The 20,115-nt window shown below is 47.0% G+C and overlaps 1 protein-coding gene across 18 annotated transcripts in view; it reads left to right on the plus strand.

The window, feature by feature from the left end:
- Positions 1-20,115, plus strand: part of TEAD1 (TEA domain transcription factor 1) — a 260,007-nt gene that overhangs the window by 209,550 nt on the left and 30,342 nt on the right. For 10 of the 18 annotated variants that reach the window (XM_048213483.2, XM_044379696.3, XM_057317462.1 and 7 more), the window contains 2 exons: positions 10,889-11,062; positions 14,797-14,901. The exons of 2 other annotated variants lie outside the window; for them this stretch is intronic. In XM_048213483.2, the coding sequence (XP_048069440.2) occupies positions 10,889-11,062; positions 14,797-14,901 (279 nt within the window). The remainder of the gene's footprint in view (positions 1-10,888; positions 11,063-14,796; positions 14,902-20,115) is intronic. 6 more of the 18 variants (XM_057317461.1, XM_044379692.3, XM_044379694.3 and 3 more) reach the window with 1 other exon arrangement.

A 20,115-nucleotide genomic window follows, 5' to 3' on the forward strand; every position in this document is an offset into this window, starting at 1 on the left:
ACTTCCCAGGCACAGTTTGCACATTTAATGCCTGTGCTGTTCGGGAGGCCAGAAGGAGCAGCGCGGTTAGCAGGAAGGGGGTGTGTGCGTTTCCTTAGGTAGGAGTTACTCCAGCCAGAGAAGGGAACACCGTGGAATGGAGAAGGAGGGATGAGGAGATTATTCTCTTTAGATTTTGAAGCAGCAGTGAAAGGAGGTGCGTTCTGCGATGGGTACAGGAACGAACCTGAACAGGGAAGGCACAGCGCAACTCACTGTAGAAAATACCTTTATGTGTCGTGGCCGTAGTGACAGCCACCAGCACTTCCGGGGCTGTGTGAAAAGCACGGTATGCCAAGTATGTTGACGTGGGTACTGTGCTTCTCTCCGGTCTGTCAGTAAAGGAACAGAGGCTCCGAAACACGAGGGTACGTTATCAAGATCCATTGCCAGGAAGTGGCCGTGCCAAGGTTTGGCTCTGCTCTGTGTTCTTAGCCACCTCCCTGTACTTTGGAAGAAATAAAGAGATTCTTCAGACAGGAAGACAGCTGCCTTCCAGCACATGAGCTCCTAAGCACGGGCTGGCTGTGGCAGTGCCTTTCACCTTGCATAGAGAGTTGGGCTGGGTTTGCACTGAGCTCCTTGTCCAACTTCTGGTGCTGTGCTTCTTCTCAGGGTTTGGGGCAAAGAAGCGAAAGAAGCAAAGAAGGTTTTGCCTGGACTTTAGAACACATCTCCCATCGCGATGTAGTGGTACCATGTTTGTTCGAGTGAAACGAGAAGGCTGGTAACTGAATAGCTCTGTGAGATTTGGGGCAAATGCACTCAGCCGGACTCCGGTCTGTATGTGGCACTTCATGGTCTCACTGTATTGCTCTGACAGTGACAGTGAGTGGCTTCCCTGGATACGTCGAGGATTCCACAAATGTATTTGAGACCTGAACCTCTTGTAATAATGTAGCAGAAAATCGGGCCAGAGACATGGAAGGAACCAGGCTTCAGAGGATATGCTCGCCAAGTGGTTTGGACCCTATCGAAATGCAGGTGGAAACCAGAATAATTTTCTAAATTAATTATAATTTAATGTGTAGTACATTCACGCAGTCCAAAATCGATGAGCATAAAAGAATGGAGAGAGACTTCCCTTCCTTCTAACCACTGTTACTAGATTCTTGTGAATATATATATATATTTTTTTAAAGAGAGAGAAAGCACGAATGGGGGAAGGGGCAGAGGGAGAAGCAGACTCCATGCTGAGCAGGGAGCCTGATGCAGGACTGGATCCCAGGACCCTGGGATCATGACCCGAGCCGAAGGCAGTTGCTTAACGGACTGAGCCACCCAGGCGCCCCTCTTGTGAATCTTTCCAGAAGTTTTAATACATACAGAGCATAACATGAGTCTGTATTCTCCTACCTCACTCCCCTTTTGAGAGACAGAATGTGGTCCGACGTGTGTTCAGGACGCTGACAGTGGCAGCAGATCAGAGAGGCTGGGGTAGGGAAGTGACTTTCTGGTCCAGGTGTTGGTGGCAAGGACCAAACCAGGGCAGCGGCCTGGCCATGCCCAGCGGGGACAAAAAATAGGGAATGTCAGAGGAGAGAGACATCGTGTTGAGAAAACTAAAAGGCGTTGGGGGCTGATTAGGGGCTGACTGGCTGTGGGAGGAAGAGCGTAATGGAAAGGACTGTTTGGAGACCGGGGACGGTGCTGCCATTTGAAGACCCGTGAAACAGAGTAGGAAGCAGTATTGCTAAGAACCGCCTGGGTGATGATGCTCTTGCCTCTTGTCGTCAAAGTAAACTGGCTGAAATGGGTATTAGAGAATCAGAGAGTTTACGTAACTGAGCCCAGGAATCAGCTCGTCGATGGCAGGGCTGGATCCTGGAAGTTTGTCTGAATCCAAAGCCCATGGTTTGAGGAGTCGAAGGGACGACGGTGGCAGCAGTAACCACCCTTCGGGGGATCTTATGTAGCAAGTGCTTTTTCATGACTTCCCTCACAGCGTGACATGGAGGGGACCGGGAGAGGACCGATCATCCGAGAAGGATGCTTCCCCCACCACCGCCCCTCTGGGGAAAGAAACGGCAGACCTGTGAGGGAGAATGCCCTGCAGATAAAGGCAGTTGGTCAGTGTGGCCCCAAGAATAATTTAATTTTCATACTTTTGTAGCTCCTTTCAAAGGCCTAAAATTACAGATCCACAAAAATTCCTTTGTTAGATCACAGAACCTGGTTTTGGTTTGGGGAATGTGACCATTGCCGCTCTAGGAAGTACAACATCGATGAGGCCTGCGGCACAATGAGGGCAGGTGGTTTGTATGGGGACTAGAGTGGAGAAATAAAGGAACTCGATCAGAAACAGGCTGAGGACTCCGGAGTGCCAGGAGACTCCTCGCCTGTGTCGTGACCGGGCAGACAAGGACGGGGTTTCTCTGGAGAAGCTTCCAGGCCCTGCGGTGGCTGTGGAGGCAGGGCCGCATCTCAGAAGGGGGTCATGTATTCACGGGGAGACGGCTGTTGGGGCAGATCTGTGGTCCTTCCGAAAAGAGGCCCCTTCTCCCAGCCCCGTTCACGGCGTGCGGGTGGATCTTGGTAACAGGACGCCTGTGTACCAGCATCTGCGCGGCACCCTGGGGCCCATACGGAACTGTCCTGTTTGCTCTTTCGGTTGACCTTTCCATTTACCCCTGGAGAAGAGCAGACCAGGTGTCATCCCTGTGTTCAGGTCAGGAAGCCAAGACCCAGAAAGGGTCAGCAACTTGCCACAGGCTACACAGCTTAGAAAGCAAAAAGCCTGGTTCTTTCTGATCCATGTGTGGGTACTGTGCACACCCCGTGCTTGGAAGGAATGGTCAGAAAGCACACTGGGCCTTCCCGGTTCTCCGGGGAGGGCTACAGCTGGTCTGACGGTCGGCCGTGCCCAGCGTTTATGCTTCCCCCAGGTTTTTCCGGTAGGACACAAGCCACGCAGTGTTGTCGGGTGATGGGGGATGGCTCACTGTGGTGTGGTGTGGTCACCACCACCCCCCCCCCCCCAGCTCTGTCCCACCGTCCTTGCTCATCTCACCCAGCTGCACCCTCTCACAGTGGTGCGTGGTTTACTCTTGTGTCTGAGCCGCTCTGGGCACTCACCGCTCTGGGCACTCACCATGGCCATCGGGGGATGAGGCAATTGAAAGCATCTGGAAATCTGGGTTTTATGGACGTTCCACAGAGGCCCAGCCAGGCTCCATCTGCTTTCGTTGGCTGGTCAGCACCCCACCCGCCTGCCTTCCCAGTTGCTGTCCCTGCATGCGGCCCGGGGCCCTTCCAGCTGCACCTCCGTGGGAAGACCCACTTTCTGAGAAAGGTGGTGATGGAAGTGGGAGGCAGGGGTGTGAGGTGGTGCGTCCAGTGTGAGATCCCGGCAGGAAGGACTCACTTGCTCCTTATTCTTTGCTTTCAGTGCCCTAGGTTTCTGAGAAGAGCACAGGGGAGGGGATGAAGCAGTGCCAGGTGCCAAGTAGCCAGAACAGGGCCAGGGCCTCTGGAGAGGAGGAGAGGCTCTCCTGGAGTTTGAGCCCGGCCAGGCCCCACCCACCGCCTGCCTTGCTCCCCCCAAGCGCTGAATGTGCAGGGCACTCTCCTTGGCTTGGCTCCACAGCCACTCCCCGTCCCTGCAGGGCCCAGGGGTTATCACAGGCTGCCCAGGCGGCCCTGGGGGTGTCTGGACAGAGCCCAGGCAGGAGAGGGACAGGAAGCCAGTGTAGGGGATTTGTCCCTGTTCTGTTCCAACTTGTACATTAGCAGCCCTTGACGTGAGTTATCTGTCTTGGTTTCTTTAAATTCCTAAGTGGATTATAATTTTTCTCTTGGTATTATTTGACAGCAGTCATTTTTCAAGGTTTTACTACGTTCTTCAAATACTTGAAATTTTTGGAACAAGTTTGGGGGAAGAGCGCCATCTTCACGTCAGACGGTGTAGTGCAGCTCTGGGCGTGTCCGAGGAAGCGGCAAGGAGGAAGATGAAGATGCCCAAGGACCCGCAGATTGTCGGGTTTCTCTGTCCTTTTTCACAGAAAGTGAGCTGCCTCACCAGAGGTCTCTGGAATAGAACCTATTATCTGTGCTTTCAAAAAAGAGGAAGGAAAGAAAAGAAAACCCCAGCGGCTGCTTTTGGGAGTTGTGTTGGTCCCTTTTGTCTCGTGGGTGGTGAGGGGCACTTTCAAGGACAGGCTTCGTGTGCTTCAGAGAGCGGCCACTGACGTGTCTGGGGGAAATTCGGGGGCCAGGTCACTCCAGGCTCTGGGTACACATCACCCCCTCCTCAGCCACCCTGCATTATGGTAGCTAATGGCAGTTTGGGAACTAGTAGGTATCACCCTGTGTGTCTCAAATGTTCCTCTTAATTTGTGCTTTAAATTTTGGTATTTCCATTTCATTGCTATTAGAAGGACAATCTTAATTTCACATTATCTTGTCTGAAGTAAAGAAATATCATGATTACTTGGCAATAATAATAACAAATTGTGCACGCGCAGTGTTATGTATTTTCCGCACATTTTCTCATTTAATCCTTGTGACACTCCTTCAAGATAGGTGCTGTGATTACTCCTGGATTATGGATGTGGAAGTTGCCCCAGGGGGCTGAACTTGCCCATTTTAGATGACCTCACTAGGAAGTAGTCCCTGCACCGGGATTCAGACACAGACCCCAGCCGACTCCAGAGTTCCAGTGTTCCTCACCCCTCTCTGAGCTTCCCCAAGCAGCAGAGAGGGAAGGAGAAGGTGGGAGCAGGAAAGAAAGTAACCTGAGAACAGATTTGGGAGAGGAGGAAAAGCCCTTCGTTAAAACCCCCAGGGTAGCTAAATAACCCATTGCAAGTAACTTGTTGAGTTTTTAGGATTATATTCACCCTTGTTGCTGTTTACAACTGCCTGAAGAATAGCTGGAGGAATTATAATGATAAAAAGAGAAAATGGGCATTTTCCCGAGTCAAAAGAGAAATCTGTGTATTAAGGTTGTGTCAGGTGCCGCTGGGCTGCGGGACAGTCTTGATGCAGGTGGGAATTTGCTGGTGCAACGTTGGTGTTTTGGTGAACCCTGCAGGCAGACAGGAGTCCCAGCTTCTGCTCAGTCATCCTGACTATTCGAGCCATAGGAAGGCTCTGTGATCTGACCAAGTTCCTTTCGAGTCCAGGAACTTGTGACCAACTAGAATAAACATCCTGAAGCACAACTCTTAATATTTTTGTTTCCCTTTATAGTTCTTTCTTTTCCTCAAAAAACTCCACGATGTTCCAAAATAGTTTTCAGTTGGCTGTTTATTTAATTTAGTAAAGTCATACATGTGCTTTGTATATAAGCCAAATTGAACCAGACTCACAGCCGGTAAAGAAAAGCAGCAGTCCTCCGCCCCGTGTCTCCCCACCTCCCGGTCCTACTCCTTAGGGACAGCTACTTACAGCCTTTCAGCCATTTCTTCGTATAGTATCTCCATATTTCCAAATAACATGTTCATAGTGTATATTTCAGTCCATTAATTTCAGACATTTTCTGTTGACTTCTTACTATGGAAGACCAGAACTTAGCTCTCTAAATAAATTGAGCCCTTGTTCTCTTCCCTCCCTATTCCTCAGTCTGGTTATATCACAATTTTTGGTTTAATTAACACTCCGTGTTTGTATTACAAGCCTGTAAATGTCACATACAGCATGGTTAATGTGTGATGTATGAGAACCATTTTCTTGATTGTAAAATTTTTTTCCTAGGATTTGTTATTGCCTCTTTTTTTAATCCGTTTTTATATACCTATACAAATTTATCTTCAACGTTTCTAACAGAGTTCTCAAACTCTTGTCCAGATGGTCAGATAAGTCAGGGACTCTTTCAAGTCCATTGTCCCTTTGGTGACACCCCTCCAGCAGCCCTCCGGCTCCTTGTCCACCCCGGACTGGCTAGTGTCCAGGTCAGCCGCCCAGCTACTGAGCCAGTGCGTTCTTTTCTCCGTCTCCTGGATTAGCGCCCCATCTCTCTCTTGTGATGTATTCCCTCATTTTGTGAAAACAGCCTCCGGTGCCTAGCTGAGAATAGTTGCAAGAAGGGTTAATCTTCTGAAACCTTACAAATCCGAGTGTGTTCTACTCTCAGATGTGATGGGTAACTTGGTTCTCATCATGGTTTCCACTTTAGACTTGTGAAACCTGGTGCACATTTTCAAGTGAGTTCCACATGTGTTCTCCTTGCTAACAAATAACACTGTATGTTTAGTGCTGGAGAATACAGCCATTCATAGAAAAAGAGCAGGCTAACGATGATTTAAGTCATGTGATGTATAGGAGAGGGGATGTTGACTGTCTTTTATTCCCAATCTTCTCTGTGGGAATCATTGAGAACATATATTTACATGGGTAAATATATGACTTTGTAAAGGCAATAAGCTAGCTCCGTACATTCAACTCTGTAGGTCCTTTGAAGAGAGGGATTTTGTGCTATTAGGTCTTGGATTCCCTGTGCCTAGCATAGAATGTGTCACAGGAATGCTGGTTTGTTCTACTAAATCCATAAAAGACATAAGCAGAGTGAGTACCTTTTTGCTGGTGTCATTGATATATTAATAATCAGCATATCTCCTGAGTGCCTAAGGAGACTTTTTTATAATTGAACAAACCAACATTAACCTCTATTTTGGATATCAAGGAAATTTAGTTTTGGGCTTTGGTATCCATGACTTCTTGACATTCACCCTGTTTCTGCTTACATTTTGCAGGCAGAAATAGTTGTTGCTGGGGATTTTAGTTGTTGCTGTTGGTGGTGTTTTGCAAATATTTGTTTCCTGCCCTATTATGTAGAATTGCCCTTTTTTGGTTTTGTGCTTCACCTTTAGTTTTGGGGAAACCACCATTGCTGAAAACAAAATGGGATTTATTTGGGAAGCAGAGAGGGAAATAAGATATTCACCCTGGCCTTCTTCCCTTATAAGGAGAACTGACAGGATGGGAAATAGTTAGAGCTTTACCAAATGGTTTTTTTGGAGTTTTGATTTGATCAAAACTTGAACCCAAACATATCAGGTAGATTTCTTCTTTTCAGTCTTCTGGATTTGGGGGCAGAGGGATTCCTGACCTACCCAGGTTGAATTAAGGGGAGAGGGAGGGCTGTTTGTCTCACTGCTGTGGTCTCCAGGATACCTTCTTTAGTCCTTTGTATTCTTAGAAACAAAGTCACCTCCTGGCAGGAAGAAAGGCACCCAGATGCCAGCAGTCAGGGTTTGGCTTCACGTCACAGCCTCGGAGAGGCAGTGCCCGGTTTCCTTTGGCAAAGACAGCCTGCCGTTCTCAGTTCATTTCAGCCACTTGGGCACAAAGGTAACTTCCTCAAAATAGAAACCTTTGAAGAGTCTGTCTGCTGCCTCTGCGAATCATTGTTTGTCCTGAATTCTAATTTCACTTCTTAGAACTCTGAAAACACTAGTTAGCTTTTTTTCTTCTTCGTTTTTCTCAAATCAGCTCTCAGAAAAAGGAGATCTGAGTGAGAAGGGTCGAGGCATTTTCTGCTGGGAGGCAGCCTGGTTGACGTTTACAGCGAATGCACGGGCTGTGGTGTTAACAGGTCCAAGTTTTATTCTTAACTCCAGGACTATTCCCGGAAGTGTGACCTCAGGCCAGTCTGTTCATCTCTGAGCTCCCATTTCCCCATGTGTAATGACTTTAATAAAATGTCCCTCCGGTGTCATCGTGAGGCCAGGATTACCTGAGGTCACGTATGTGGGAAGCACGTTGCACAGAGCAGTGAGTGGACACGGCTCTTTTCCTTCCTTGAGGCGCAGGAGAGGCCCTCACCCCGAGAAGCTCGTTGTGAGTGGGCCGGAATCGAGGATTTGAACAGTCAGATGGCTTCACAACTTGCTCCGAGCTCTTGGCTCACTTGTGTTTCTTTCTTCTTTGCCAGGCCGGAGGGGTAGCTAAAGCAGACAAGTTCTTTTCTTCTCCCCCAGGATCTCGTGATCTCGCGTAATAATCAGCCACGACAACAGGAACCTTAGCAGCTGCGAATTATCCAACACTCCTTAATGCCGGGCCCTGTGCTGAGCACCCTCTGTGCCTTGTTCCCTTTCATCCTCACTCCTGTTGTGTGTCATGCATACTGTATCCCCTTTGCACATATGAGCAAAACTGAGATTTCAGGTTCTCATCTGGTTCCAGAGTTTTTGTGCTTTGTGCTCAGCACCTTGGTTTTTGGCCATATCTTCATGGCCCCCGTTAAAAAGTATGGTAAATGTTGCCCTCCATTCGCCTTCCTGTCCTCTTGAAACATAGAGGTCCTGCGTTCCAGCAGTACACTGCAGGGGACTTTGGATGTCAGGAGCAAAAAAGACTGCAAGTCTCAGCTTCTTACCTCCACCCCAGCTCTGCCCGCAATGGACAGCTGCCAAGGAGGAGGAGCTGAGAGCGGCTTATTCAACAGAGAGTCTACGGTTCTGACCACAGGTGTCCCCATAGCTCTGCTCGTGTTGCCTCCTTGCCCATTAACTCGCTGCCTGCAGGTGGCACACGGCAGGACAGAAGCGGGGCCTCCCGGACGAGCTAGGTGGGGCTGGGAGCTTGCTGCCAGCAGAGGTCAGTAATAAGGGTTGGATGGACGTGCGGCAGGCCAGCGGTCTGGATGATGAACGAACAGCGCCTCTGGCCGTCAGCTCTCAGAATGGTGGGTAAGTGGAGAATGAGCAGAGGCGTAGACACGAGGCACACACTACTCATTCATCCTGGCCTCTCTGGCTGCCATTACACCAGCGTCTCTGCCCCCCGCTTTGCCTGTGTTGTTTTTTTCTCCCTCTACCCATTAATGAGAATGGAAGCTCCTTAGCAAGAGTGCCTCGTACATTCCTGTGGGCTTCTGTTTGCTTATAATTGAAAAAATGTGACGACAACATTTGGGAACATTTACAAAAGGTCAAAGACATTCCACTGTACCCCATAATCTCAGCTTCCCAACCTGGCAGTGGCTTTGACTTCATTTTAAAAATTCTCTTCCACTGCAGGCATACTCCATCCCTGCAGAGTGGTTCCCAGCCCTCAGTCACACCTGAAAGCTAGCAGCTAGCTGGGCAGAGCATGGCAGGTTCCCCTTTTTCATTTCACCTAATACCTCTTAGGGATTTTGAAGCTTTGGTAGAGATAGCCCTCTGATGTTGAGCAGGAGAGGGCTTAGCGCTCTCCCAGAAGACGCCAGGCCCTGGCCACCACGGTCAGGCATCCAGCACCGTGGACCACCGACGTCGGATGGGGTGTCGAACCTCCTGCCGTTTGGTCCTGCGGCCAGAGATCTAGTGCCTGCGTAGCATGTCATGAATTGAAACCAGCATTTCTTCAGGACACATCTATTGGGTTTTGTGACCACACGGGTTTAGGAAGCTTTGTGTTATACCAAGTTAAGAAATGTTTTTTTTAGCTGTGCTCAAAGAAGGGGGGTTTTACAAAACAATGATAATAGCTAGCATTTATCGTTGACTGTTCGTTGAATCTGTGAATTCTCATGTGCAGTTTCTGATTTAAACCCCGTAGTGACCCTAGGAGGCAGAGACCAGCATTTCCCCATCTTACAGACTGGGGAGGCACTTGCCCAGTGTCTTAGCTAATTTTCAGTGAGCACAAAGTTTTGTGCTCGAGCAGACTGAGTCCAGACTCCAAACTCTTAGGCAGGATACAGTACTCTTCTGGTAGGCGGCTTTCACCAAGCCTTCTTTTATTTGGGACTTCTCCTTTCTAATGGGATCGGTACTCTGAAGGACTCTAGTTGGAGAAATATCCATTTGAACTTGAAAAGTAAATAGGGAGTGCCAGGTGAGTAGGGCTGTGGAATTTCTCGCATGAGCCCTGTTGGGTTCTGATCCCCCCCAACCCTGACACCTGCAGGTGACTTTGCGTCTCGTTAGGTTGGCGTTACAGTCTTCTTAGCCCCAGAGACAGGCACAGAGGGTCTGGAGTAGAAAGTGTTGGCCAGCGGTCCTCAAACCCGGCTGCATACTGGAATCCATTTAATGCCCATTCAAAATTACTGATGCCTGGCCTCATTTTCTGGGATTCCCCTGTAGCCTGGATGTCCCCAGGCATTGGTGATTTTTAAATGTTCCTTGAGAACCATTGGTTTGGACAACTCCTTTGTGGTCCAGTTACCATGTTTTATACCAAAGCAAGGAGAAAAAAGAGTTTCTTTTGTAAGTTAAAAGACTTTAACTGGGTTTTGGTTGGTTGGTTGGTGAATGAGTGCCCTGTGTTCTCTGATTACTGGCCCCATATGACCTTGAACCAAAATCCTCTCCATGATCTGTTCTGACCCTAACTTAGCACTGACAGCCATGTACTGTCCAGCCCCGATGCAGGAGCTTTAGACTGGTTACTGAGGGCACTGCTGAGAAAGAGGCTCCGCACTCCTTGGAAGTGGGTGGGTACCATTGCCCAGAGCGCTGCAGCTGTGCTGTTGCTGGGGGAGCTGGAGCAAGAAGTGCATTCTGGGTGATGATGTTTGTTGACCACACACATACTCCTCATTGGGCTGAACTGTAAATATTGGGCTCCAAAGGGTGTTGCTCCCCTTTCCAGTTGAGTCAGGTGAAATTGGGTATAGAATAGTTTCTTGGTTTGGTAGTCAGGTAACTTCAGATGTTACTTACTGCTATGTCTACGAAAAGCCTTTTTGAGGGAAAATAGATACCCCTGTCGATAAAAGACAACAATGGTTTTAACCCTGAGCTGTAATGGCTTTTCCTAACGTCTTCGTCTTTTCAAAGGCACAGACCCTACCTAGGCTATTCAAGGTGTTAAGTCCAGGATTTGGAGACCACTGCTCTTGTTCCAGTTCAAGATGGATATGCCGCAGGTTGACCAAAGGGTTTGTAATGGGAATGTTTCTGTTGGTTTCTTACAGTACAACAAACACCTCTTCGTGCACATTGGGCATGCCAACCATTCTTACAGTGACCCGTTGCTCGAATCAGTGGACATTCGTCAGATTTATGACAAATTTCCTGAAAAGAAAGGTGGCTTAAAGGAACTGTTTGGAAAAGGCCCTCAAAATGCCTTCTTCCTCGTAAAATTCTGGGTGAGTAAGACATTGCTGTGGTGGCGGTGGGATTCGTCGGAACGGGCGCCTCCCGTCCGTGCGTGCGGAGCAGCGAGGCTGGTCGTGGGTGCTTGCTGACTGCACCTGGGGGGCTGCCCTCAGGCTGGCCTTGTGGTCTACCCTCGGGTACAAACGCAACCAGGTAGCATTTGGTGTCCCTGCCCAAGAACAAGAGAGATGGGAGGCCTCTGTGGGCTTCAGGGCTCCCTCGAGCGGTGGCTGGAGACTTCACAGGTGGCTGGAGCTGGGCTGGAAAATACGGGCACTAGCCCCTCTCTGTTCTCACTCCATGAAGCAAGGCGACCTATCAGTTCCACTGGAGCCGCGGACCTGAGGCAGAAGGGGGCTGGGATGAATCGTGCTTCCAGATTTTATAAGTGGCAGAGAGGATACAAAATGGCTTCGCCCAGGATGTGCCTCATTTGGGCTTTAAAACAGCAAGGGCGGATTCCCCCAGCGGCTGGGGCCTCCTGCCTGTCCCCCGGCCTCTGAGAGGAGCTTTTCTGTTCTTTCTGCACTAGTCAAGCTCAGGCCAGGGGACGGCTAACAGGCCACAGGCGTGAGTACGATGTGTGGAGGTGAGGACACCAAGGCTGCAAGGTGACCTGTTAGCGATGAGTGTTTATAAGGCGTCAGCCTCTAGAAAAAGAAAAAGAAAATCTCCTCAGATGTTTGTGCCCCTTAGCATGGCATCGAAGGCCCTAAGTGAGCTGGTTGCAGGGTGTTTTCCTTGCTAGCTGCCCCGTGCCCAGCTGCTCTGCGTGTGTCTGACGGACTTCTTACCCTTTCTTCTCTCCCACGGGGCCAGCTCCTCCTTCCTTTGAGGTGGTGCCTCCTTTATTATGGCCCCTTCCTCCCTTAGGCAGACCATTGATTTTCCTTTTACTCGCAGCGCATTTTGTGGTTAATCGGTTCCCAGGCTGGGTCCCAATTACCTGGATGCGTGTCCCACTCCCCTCTGGACCCGGACTGCCTCCGGGGCACCTTACTCCTAACAGTGGCTACCACTGATTGAATACCTGCTGGGGGCTGGGGGCTGGGGGCTGTGCTGATGCTTTCCAGGCACTTCCCCCGTCCTCACAGTGGTAAGTGGAATTTGCCTCCCGTCCAGCTAAGAAAACAGACTCCGAGATTACAAAGGACAGGCTACTTGTAGGGCGAGGCCCCGGGGCCTTGTAATTAGAGAAGTTTGGTGGTAGCGTCTCTGCTGTGCTTCCTGGTTGCTTCACACCCTGCGAGCCCCAGCTGCCGGGGTGGGGGGTGCAGGGGGGGGTCCTGTCCACCAAGAATGCTCCATTTCTCCAGTACCGAGCAAACGCCTTACACAAGAAAGCCCAACAAATGGGGAAACGAGTGGATAAGTTAAGGAAAAATATATGTTTTAAATTTCTTGGAGAACTTCCATATTAAATTTAGTTTGTATAGTTTCTTGTATCCTTACGTGGTAACTAGATTCCACTTTTCATGGTTCCATATCGAATTTGGGTGGTGGAAATAGCCTTCTACTTACATTAAGGTTCTTGGGATGGGGAGTACATATGGATAACCTGCACAAGCAGTAATGCCTTTCTAAATTGGGGGCTGCCACTCGTGATCTGAAAGGTGGCTGGAGGTTAGTTATTATGTGGTCACACGGCAGTTTTCTAAGTATGGCCTGCGGACCCCTGGGGAGTTCATCAGTATCCTTTCGAGGGGCTGAGCAGGCCAGAGCTGTTTTCACTATGACACTGAGCCATTATCTGGCTTGTGCACGCTGCCGATATGCAGGCTGATAGTTGAAAAGCAGAAGGGTAAGACTGCACACAGTTTAAAAAGAGAAAGAGAACTAGTTACACCAAGAATGTCCTTTGTAAATTTTATGACATCTTGGGCCTAGAGTACACATTGCAAACGAACGCATTGAGCCCGCCTGCCTTGCCACCTCAAGAAAAGCAATGGACGCTATTTATGACTAGAGAGAGAATTCCAGCTTTCTAGTAAAAATAAGGATTCTGGAAAACTCGTATCCACCTCCGTGAACTTGACAGCTTCCCAATATTTAACAGACTTTTCTGGTGACATCCACAGCCATATTAACAAAAGTGATTTTTTTTTTTTTTTTTGGTATTATGTAAGATAAGCCAGTGGATTTTCATGTAATAGAGTTTGAAAAGTTCATTGATGTGGTTTCAGATTCCACACTGCAGCTAATTTTTTAAAAAAGATTTTTATTTATTTATTTGAGAAAGAGAGTGAGCACGAGCAGGGGGAGAGGCAGAGGGACACAGAGAGGGAGAAGCAGGCTCTCCACTGAGCAGGGAGCCCGATGCGGGACTTGATCCCAGGACCCTGGGATCATGACCAGAGCCGAAGGCAGACGCTTAACCCACTGAGCCACCCAGGTGCCCCAACACTGCAGCTAATTTTTAAGAAACTATCTCTTGTTAAGTTCTGGTGTAGTATCAAAGAAAAGTGACCACAGTTCTCTGAAGAGCCTTTTAACATACTCTTCCCTTTCCTAGTTCCAGATTTATGTTAGGCTGGATTTTCTTGTGTACTTCAACCAAAACAACACGTCATGACAAGCAGTTAGAAGCAGGTTTGAGAATCCAGGTATTTTCTAGGAAGGCACACAGTAAATATATTTCTAAAGTGTAAAGCAGTACTACCCTTCCAATTTTTCTTTTGTTTGAAAGTATAGGTATGTCTAATTTAAAAAAAGAAAAGATGTTTTTAGGTAGGTAATATTTTTTCAAATGCTCTCCGTTTAAATTTCCGATACAAACAGTATGGATAGAACCTGCAGGAACAAACGCTCCTTGAGGTCCGCAGTAGATTTTAGGAGCAGAAAGGGGTCCTGAGACCAAAAAGGTTAAAAGCCACTGTTGTGAAGGATATAAAAAGAGGCCGTTCTACTCAAATTAATTATAATTAATCAGAAATGGTAGGATATGATGAAAGGAAACCATTTTCAGTATTTTCAAATGAAGCAGTATTGCTTTTTAATGATCATAAGATTTCTTATAATTAGCATGTTATTTGAATATAAAGTAGATTGGAAAGTCTATAGAAAGTTGTATTTGTTTTTGCTTCCAAAATTTCCCATTTTGCTTGGGATGATTTTAACAAATGCTTTCACTGACCGGGCTCTCTGGTCCTGGATCCTCAAGTAATGAGATCTAGACTGCAGATGTGAGAAGTGTGGTCGCTATTGTGAAATGTCCAAATGGAGAAACAGTTGCTCTGAGCTTAGATATAAATTTGTTAAATTAGCATTTGCAGGATTAAAATTGAGCACTTCTATGAATGTGGTAGAAGACTTCACTCCTTCAGTATAATGGTGAGCAGTACTTAACCTTTATAAAGGCATTCAGTCTCAACAATGTTAAATGAGGAAAGGCCATTTGAATTAGGTTTACAATTTGCTGCGATCTGAAGGCTCCCTGGCTTCCTCTAATGCCTCAGTGAGAATAAATTATATTTAGAATATCTATCCTTGGGTATCAGGAATGGGTGTTTTTTAGGTAGGTTCAACAGTCCCTTTGAAATATTTTGTGTATCAGCAATTTGCTTAGCAGATTTTCTTGGTTTTGTGTGAATTCAGTAAATTTCAGCAGAGGTCCTACACCTGATCTTTATTCTCCCCCCTTTTGCCCTCTGTCTCAAAGTGCCCGAAGTCGTCAAAATCAAGCTGACTCTTGATTTGCTCGTATGATTCCTCTGACTATTTTCAGAACATCAGCCGCGTGCAGCCTGGGCTCCATCGGGCTAGACAAGGTCGGGGGTTTGCTGTGGAGGAAATACCGAGTGCTACCCCGAGCGAGTGCCTGCACCTCAAGGTGAACAGCATGGGGCCACCAAGGAGCAGTCACGCCGCTGCTCTCAGGGTGGGGGACCCCGACTGGCGCCCGGGGACTCGGGCCCCAGCACGGAAGTGACTGGCAGAGGCAGGGGTGGCCCCTACCCTGTTAGCGTTACCATCTCTCACACCCTCATGGTGGGGGACACCCAAAGACCCCCGTGGATGGCTATGTATCTGGTGAGATATTTTTTTTTATAAGAGCCTTATTGAGGTATAAATTACAAACCATAAAATTTGTCCCTTAAAATTCAGTGATTTTTAGAAAAATTTAGAGTTGTCTAACCATCACTATAATCAAATTTTAGACTATTTCTGTCATTCCAGAAAGATCCCCTGTGCTTATTTGCAGGCAGTCCCTGTTCCAACTCCCAGCTGCAGACAACCACTAATCTACTTTCTGTCTATACAGATTTGCCTTTTCTGAACATTTCATGTGAGTAGAATCCTTCAGGGTGTGGAAGTTTGCAGCTGGCTTCTTCCCTTACGGTGTTTTTGGGGCACATTTATGTTACAGCATGCCACCAGTTAGCAATTGTCTGTTGCCTACAGTAGCCCGTCGTATGGACATACCACGTTCTGCTTATCCATTCACTAGTTGATAGACTTGTGGGTTGTTTCCACTTCAGGCTTTGGTCCAATAATGCGGCTGTGAAGTCTTTGTGTACTGGTCTTTGTGTGGACATATGGTTTCATTTGCAACATTTTTCTCGGCGTTTTTCCATAGGAGTAGAATTGCTGGGTCACATGGTGACTCCACATTTAACTTAAGAAACTGCCAAGCTGTTTTCTTAAGTGGTTTCTACCATTTTACCTTTGCCCCAATGAGACGTTAAGGGTCACTCACCACCTCCTTCCATCATTATGGCTGCCAGTGTTAGGGTAGGGGGAGATGACAGTGAGCATGGTAGGCAAGGGGCTGGCTAGCGGGAGCACCAAGATGCAAGATACAGGGGAGACCCATTCAGGTGAGTTCAGGAGCCTCAGGGATCTTGAGGTACTTTGCAGCTGGCTCTGCACTTGTAGGGACAGCGTAGGTGGGTGAAAAAATTAGGAAAGACAAAGACTCAGGGTTTGGTTGTGTCAGCAGTAGGGAGCAGTCAGTGGTTTTAACGATTTTTGAGCCAAGAGAGTATTTGGATTCTTCTTCCTGGTACAGCGACTTTATTTGCATTTTGGCTTCTCTATTTTTATTCTTTCTCTTTTTGTTTTCATGACCGTCTCCTATTTATTTCCGTTCTCTTCCTCCTTGCCTACTTTTCATTCACTCTTGTGCATTTTAATCCTACAGCATATTTAATTACAAAGAGAAGAAAAAGGATTTTGCGGGAACGGGAGGGAAAGGGCTTTCTCTCTTTTTCAGTAGTTGAACGTGACTTAATGAGTTCCTTTTTTGAGCCAGGCACTGTGCCAGGCATAAGCACATACTTGATCTGATTTAATCCTCATGAGGCACGTGTGATTATTCCCACTTTACACATGAAGAAATCGAGTCAGAGAGGCAGAGTGACTTCTGCAAAGTCACACAGCTAATCAGTGCTGGGTCGGCTGGACCCTGGAATCCATGCCCTTTCTGTGAAATTTGTGCGTGGCCTCTGCAGGGAGCCCAGCTCTGTCCCCAGCCCCTCCCCTGACCTGATCTCACTGGAAGCCAGTGATGGTCACCCAGGGGAAGCAGACCGGTTTCTTTCTGAAGTCCGGTCGCCGTGGGATGCCCTGGTGCGCATTTACGTGGAGGCTACGGTGAACTGACTGCTGCTGCCAGCAAGTTCATGTCGGATCCTGAGACTATGAGAAAGATCCACGCGACGCTGTTAGCTGCCTTTGGGGCAGGGTTAGAGGAGCGACATTGTGTTTATGTTACGATTACAAAGGCAACATCATAATATTCTAGACAGTCGCGGAAATAGATCATTTTTAATTCATTCCTAAATGCACCACGAATATAATCACGAATATAATACATGTTTATGTAGTTTGAATCAAGGAATGCATTAAATCCGGTATCCTGCTTTTCTTCCTTATCTAACACCCTTCCATGTGGCCATATGCCATTATATCCCTAATTGCCATTTTTAATGACTACATTATGTCCTGTTTACTGGGTATATCCTAATTTAGCCATTCTTATTTGTGTACGTGTTTGTGTGGTGTGTAAATAACCAAGCTGCTTTTATAAGGTAGTCAGGCATGGAGGAAGCAGAGCAGACATCCTCATCAGGCTGGCGTGGCGTAATTTAAAACAGAAGAACTTTCTCTCGTCACTTTGCTTTTTGAATCCCTCTTCATCTGTTTTTCTCCTCCAAGACTTTAATCTTTTGTCTTTCTCTATAGAAACTATTAATAAGGTTGAATGTACTGTTCTCCCTCAATTCTAAGACATACATGTGTTCGCATCTCCACAGTTCCAGAAGTAGGATGCTTCTTACAGCTGACTCCGTACGTGCCTTGCCCGCCCCTCCAGCGATGGGGTTTTCATCGCCTATCCTTGGGGACCTGAGCCAGAGTTGAAGGCATCTCGCCCGTCCCCCGTCACCTTAGTTGAGTTATTTGCACCGGTAGTACTACAGACGAGTGCACATCTTAGCTTAAATTTGGATCCCTACTGAAAACGTCCCAGAAAAATTACAGTTTGATGCCAGCATTGAAGTTATGATCGAGGAGGAGCGTGGAACCAGATTTGTGATAAATGAGGCAAACACTTGCACTGGCAGAAAACCAGACTTCTTTTCTTCCCTTATAAAACCGTCATCAGTCAGGTGCTATGTAGGTCCCAAGAACAGAAGAGGTCCACCTGCAAACGGATAGAGTCGAGCTCCATTTCAGCACTGAGACTCATGCAGATAGGTTGCCAGTGTTAGGTCAGATGAAGAGCTAATTTAAGATAAAATGCCAACTGTCTTGCAATTGACCGTAGAATTCCCAAAGCTAGAAAGGGAGTGGATGTGATTCCTTTGTGAATCCTGAAAGACAGAAACCCAAGTCCCACTTGCAGCTGACTTTCAAAAGATGTTTATTTCCAGCCACATGTGGTTTACTGAAGGAAATAAACAGAATTATGGGTTTAACCAAATAAGAAACACAGTGAAACTAATATTTTTGAAGGGGCCTCAGAATTCTCTCCATCCTACCAGGGTGTTCAGGAGTGTTGAGCTTAGGGATGCAGTGGTTCAAAGAAAGCCATGTGTTACTATAACCTTAGAGCCAAAAACGATTTAGAAGAATATTTAGTAGGATGCAGACTTAGTCTTAAACTTTGATTGGAATAATAAATAGTATGAAAATGAAATTGTATGGATATGGATCCTGTGGTTAAAGAAAAATTTTATACACATTTATATAATGTTTCTTTTTTTCTCTCAAGTTATTATTACATTAGTGGTATTTTAGAAACCAGGATTTTTGATGTTAACCCTGTGGTCATTCATGATGTTTTGCTTTTTAAAATTCTTGGAATTATGATCATTCAGTTCAAATAATTAACAATAAATATATTTCTAGTCATTCAACTTTTTTAACCTATTTTTCTAGGGGAAGAAAAAGAAAGGCTAGTTTTACTAACCAGGGCAGGTGTGAGCAGATTTTATAAAACAGAGGGAAAGCGGGTTATCTGGAAGGAGGGCGGCCTTTAGAAGATGCTTTTATCTCGGTAGGAATGAAATCACATTTGTTGGACAAAATGACAGGCACTATAAATAAACAATGGGCTTTATGTAAGGAGACCCCGGGTGCACATGGAAGCCCGAATGGCCCCCTCCGGAGTGGCAGCCTGTGTCTAATTGGATTCGCGTGATTTTGATTGGACTTGTAGACTTGAGTCTATCATTTGGAACCAAACCCACCCGTTGCTATTCATGGAGAAGGAAGTTAGCAAAATGGAATGATTTACTCCCCGCTTGTCTTAAACTGCTATCAGCAAGGGAGGGGGCCTTTCAGTTCAACAAGCCTTCCGTGTCTCTGTACTTTGGTCTCATCTCAAAGTAGTTGTCCTGAAATTACAAGACCGGTATCGAGTGGTGGCATGATTTAGGTGAAAGGAAGATTAGCAAGTAAAACCACTATGCTCAGAGGTATTTATGAGGCTAATACATAATAAATATTCTGGGTAGACTGTGGTTATATGATCATCTTCACCATTGGTCTGTTTTTTGTAAAACCATCTCTTATAGGCAGGTTCTGGTACGTCAGGTGGGGGGACAAGGGAGTCAGTAAACCTGCACATGCATCCAGTTTGGTTTGATTTCATAAGGAAAATAATCTGAAGCTTGTTAGCATTCTCTGCTTTGACTGCTGTCTAGCATTGCTTCCTTCCTGTTTTCCCAGCCCTGCATCCTGCACTTCTCTGTGGACCTCCCCCAGGGAGCAGGGATCCATCTGTAGCTTTTGTTTATCCAGCCGTGCAGTGTATGTAGCCGATTTTTAACAGTTCTTTTAAAAAACCTGTTGGCTGAAAAGTCATTTCATTTCATTCAGTTCACCTAGAGAAATTGGTATATGTCAGGTGCCAAGATGACACCTGCCCGGGAGCCAGCGCGGACACTGCGTGCCCATGGAGGAAGCATCTGATAGTTTATCGGGCGATGCTTCTAAAGCAATGTTCTGAAGCCAGGGAGGACACCTTGAGAGATTCACACCAAAGTTTTTCCAGGCTGTCTCTGGAGTTTGTCAGGTTCTTAATAGAAATGGTTTCATCATTTGCATTAGTAATAAACACACACATCACTAGTGAGTCATTCAGTCAACATTCAGTGAACTGTACTTTGGTCCTAGAGAGCTGGCGCTGGGAAAACAGACCTGAGTAAGAGGCACATCTTAGGGTCTGCTATGGGCTGGCAGACACACTGGCAGGTAATGACAGCACCATGGGATAGGAGCTGTGACGGAAAGGTGGAAGCACAGAGGTAGAAGGACCCCTTTTGGCTGGAGAACATTCCAGAAGGCCTTACAAAGACCTGGCATTTGAGCGGGATCTTTAAAGAATTTGGTCAGTGGAACGGGAGTGGGAAGGAGTTCAGGGGAAGTGGATGTTGAAGGTCCCCATGGCCGCTGGGCCTTCCAGAACTTGGAGAATGGTGAGGGCTGAGGTGGAAACATGGATTTCCGTCGCCATGACTTTATTTAAAAGACTTTCCGAATCCACCTGAAGACATAAGGCAGAACAGGACAGCCTAGGAAGTGGGGAGCAGAAGCTCAC

This window comes from Ursus arctos, unplaced genomic scaffold, assembly GCF_023065955.2.
Source record: "Ursus arctos isolate Adak ecotype North America unplaced genomic scaffold, UrsArc2.0 scaffold_23, whole genome shotgun sequence".
NCBI lineage: Eukaryota > Metazoa > Chordata > Mammalia > Carnivora > Ursidae > Ursus > Ursus arctos.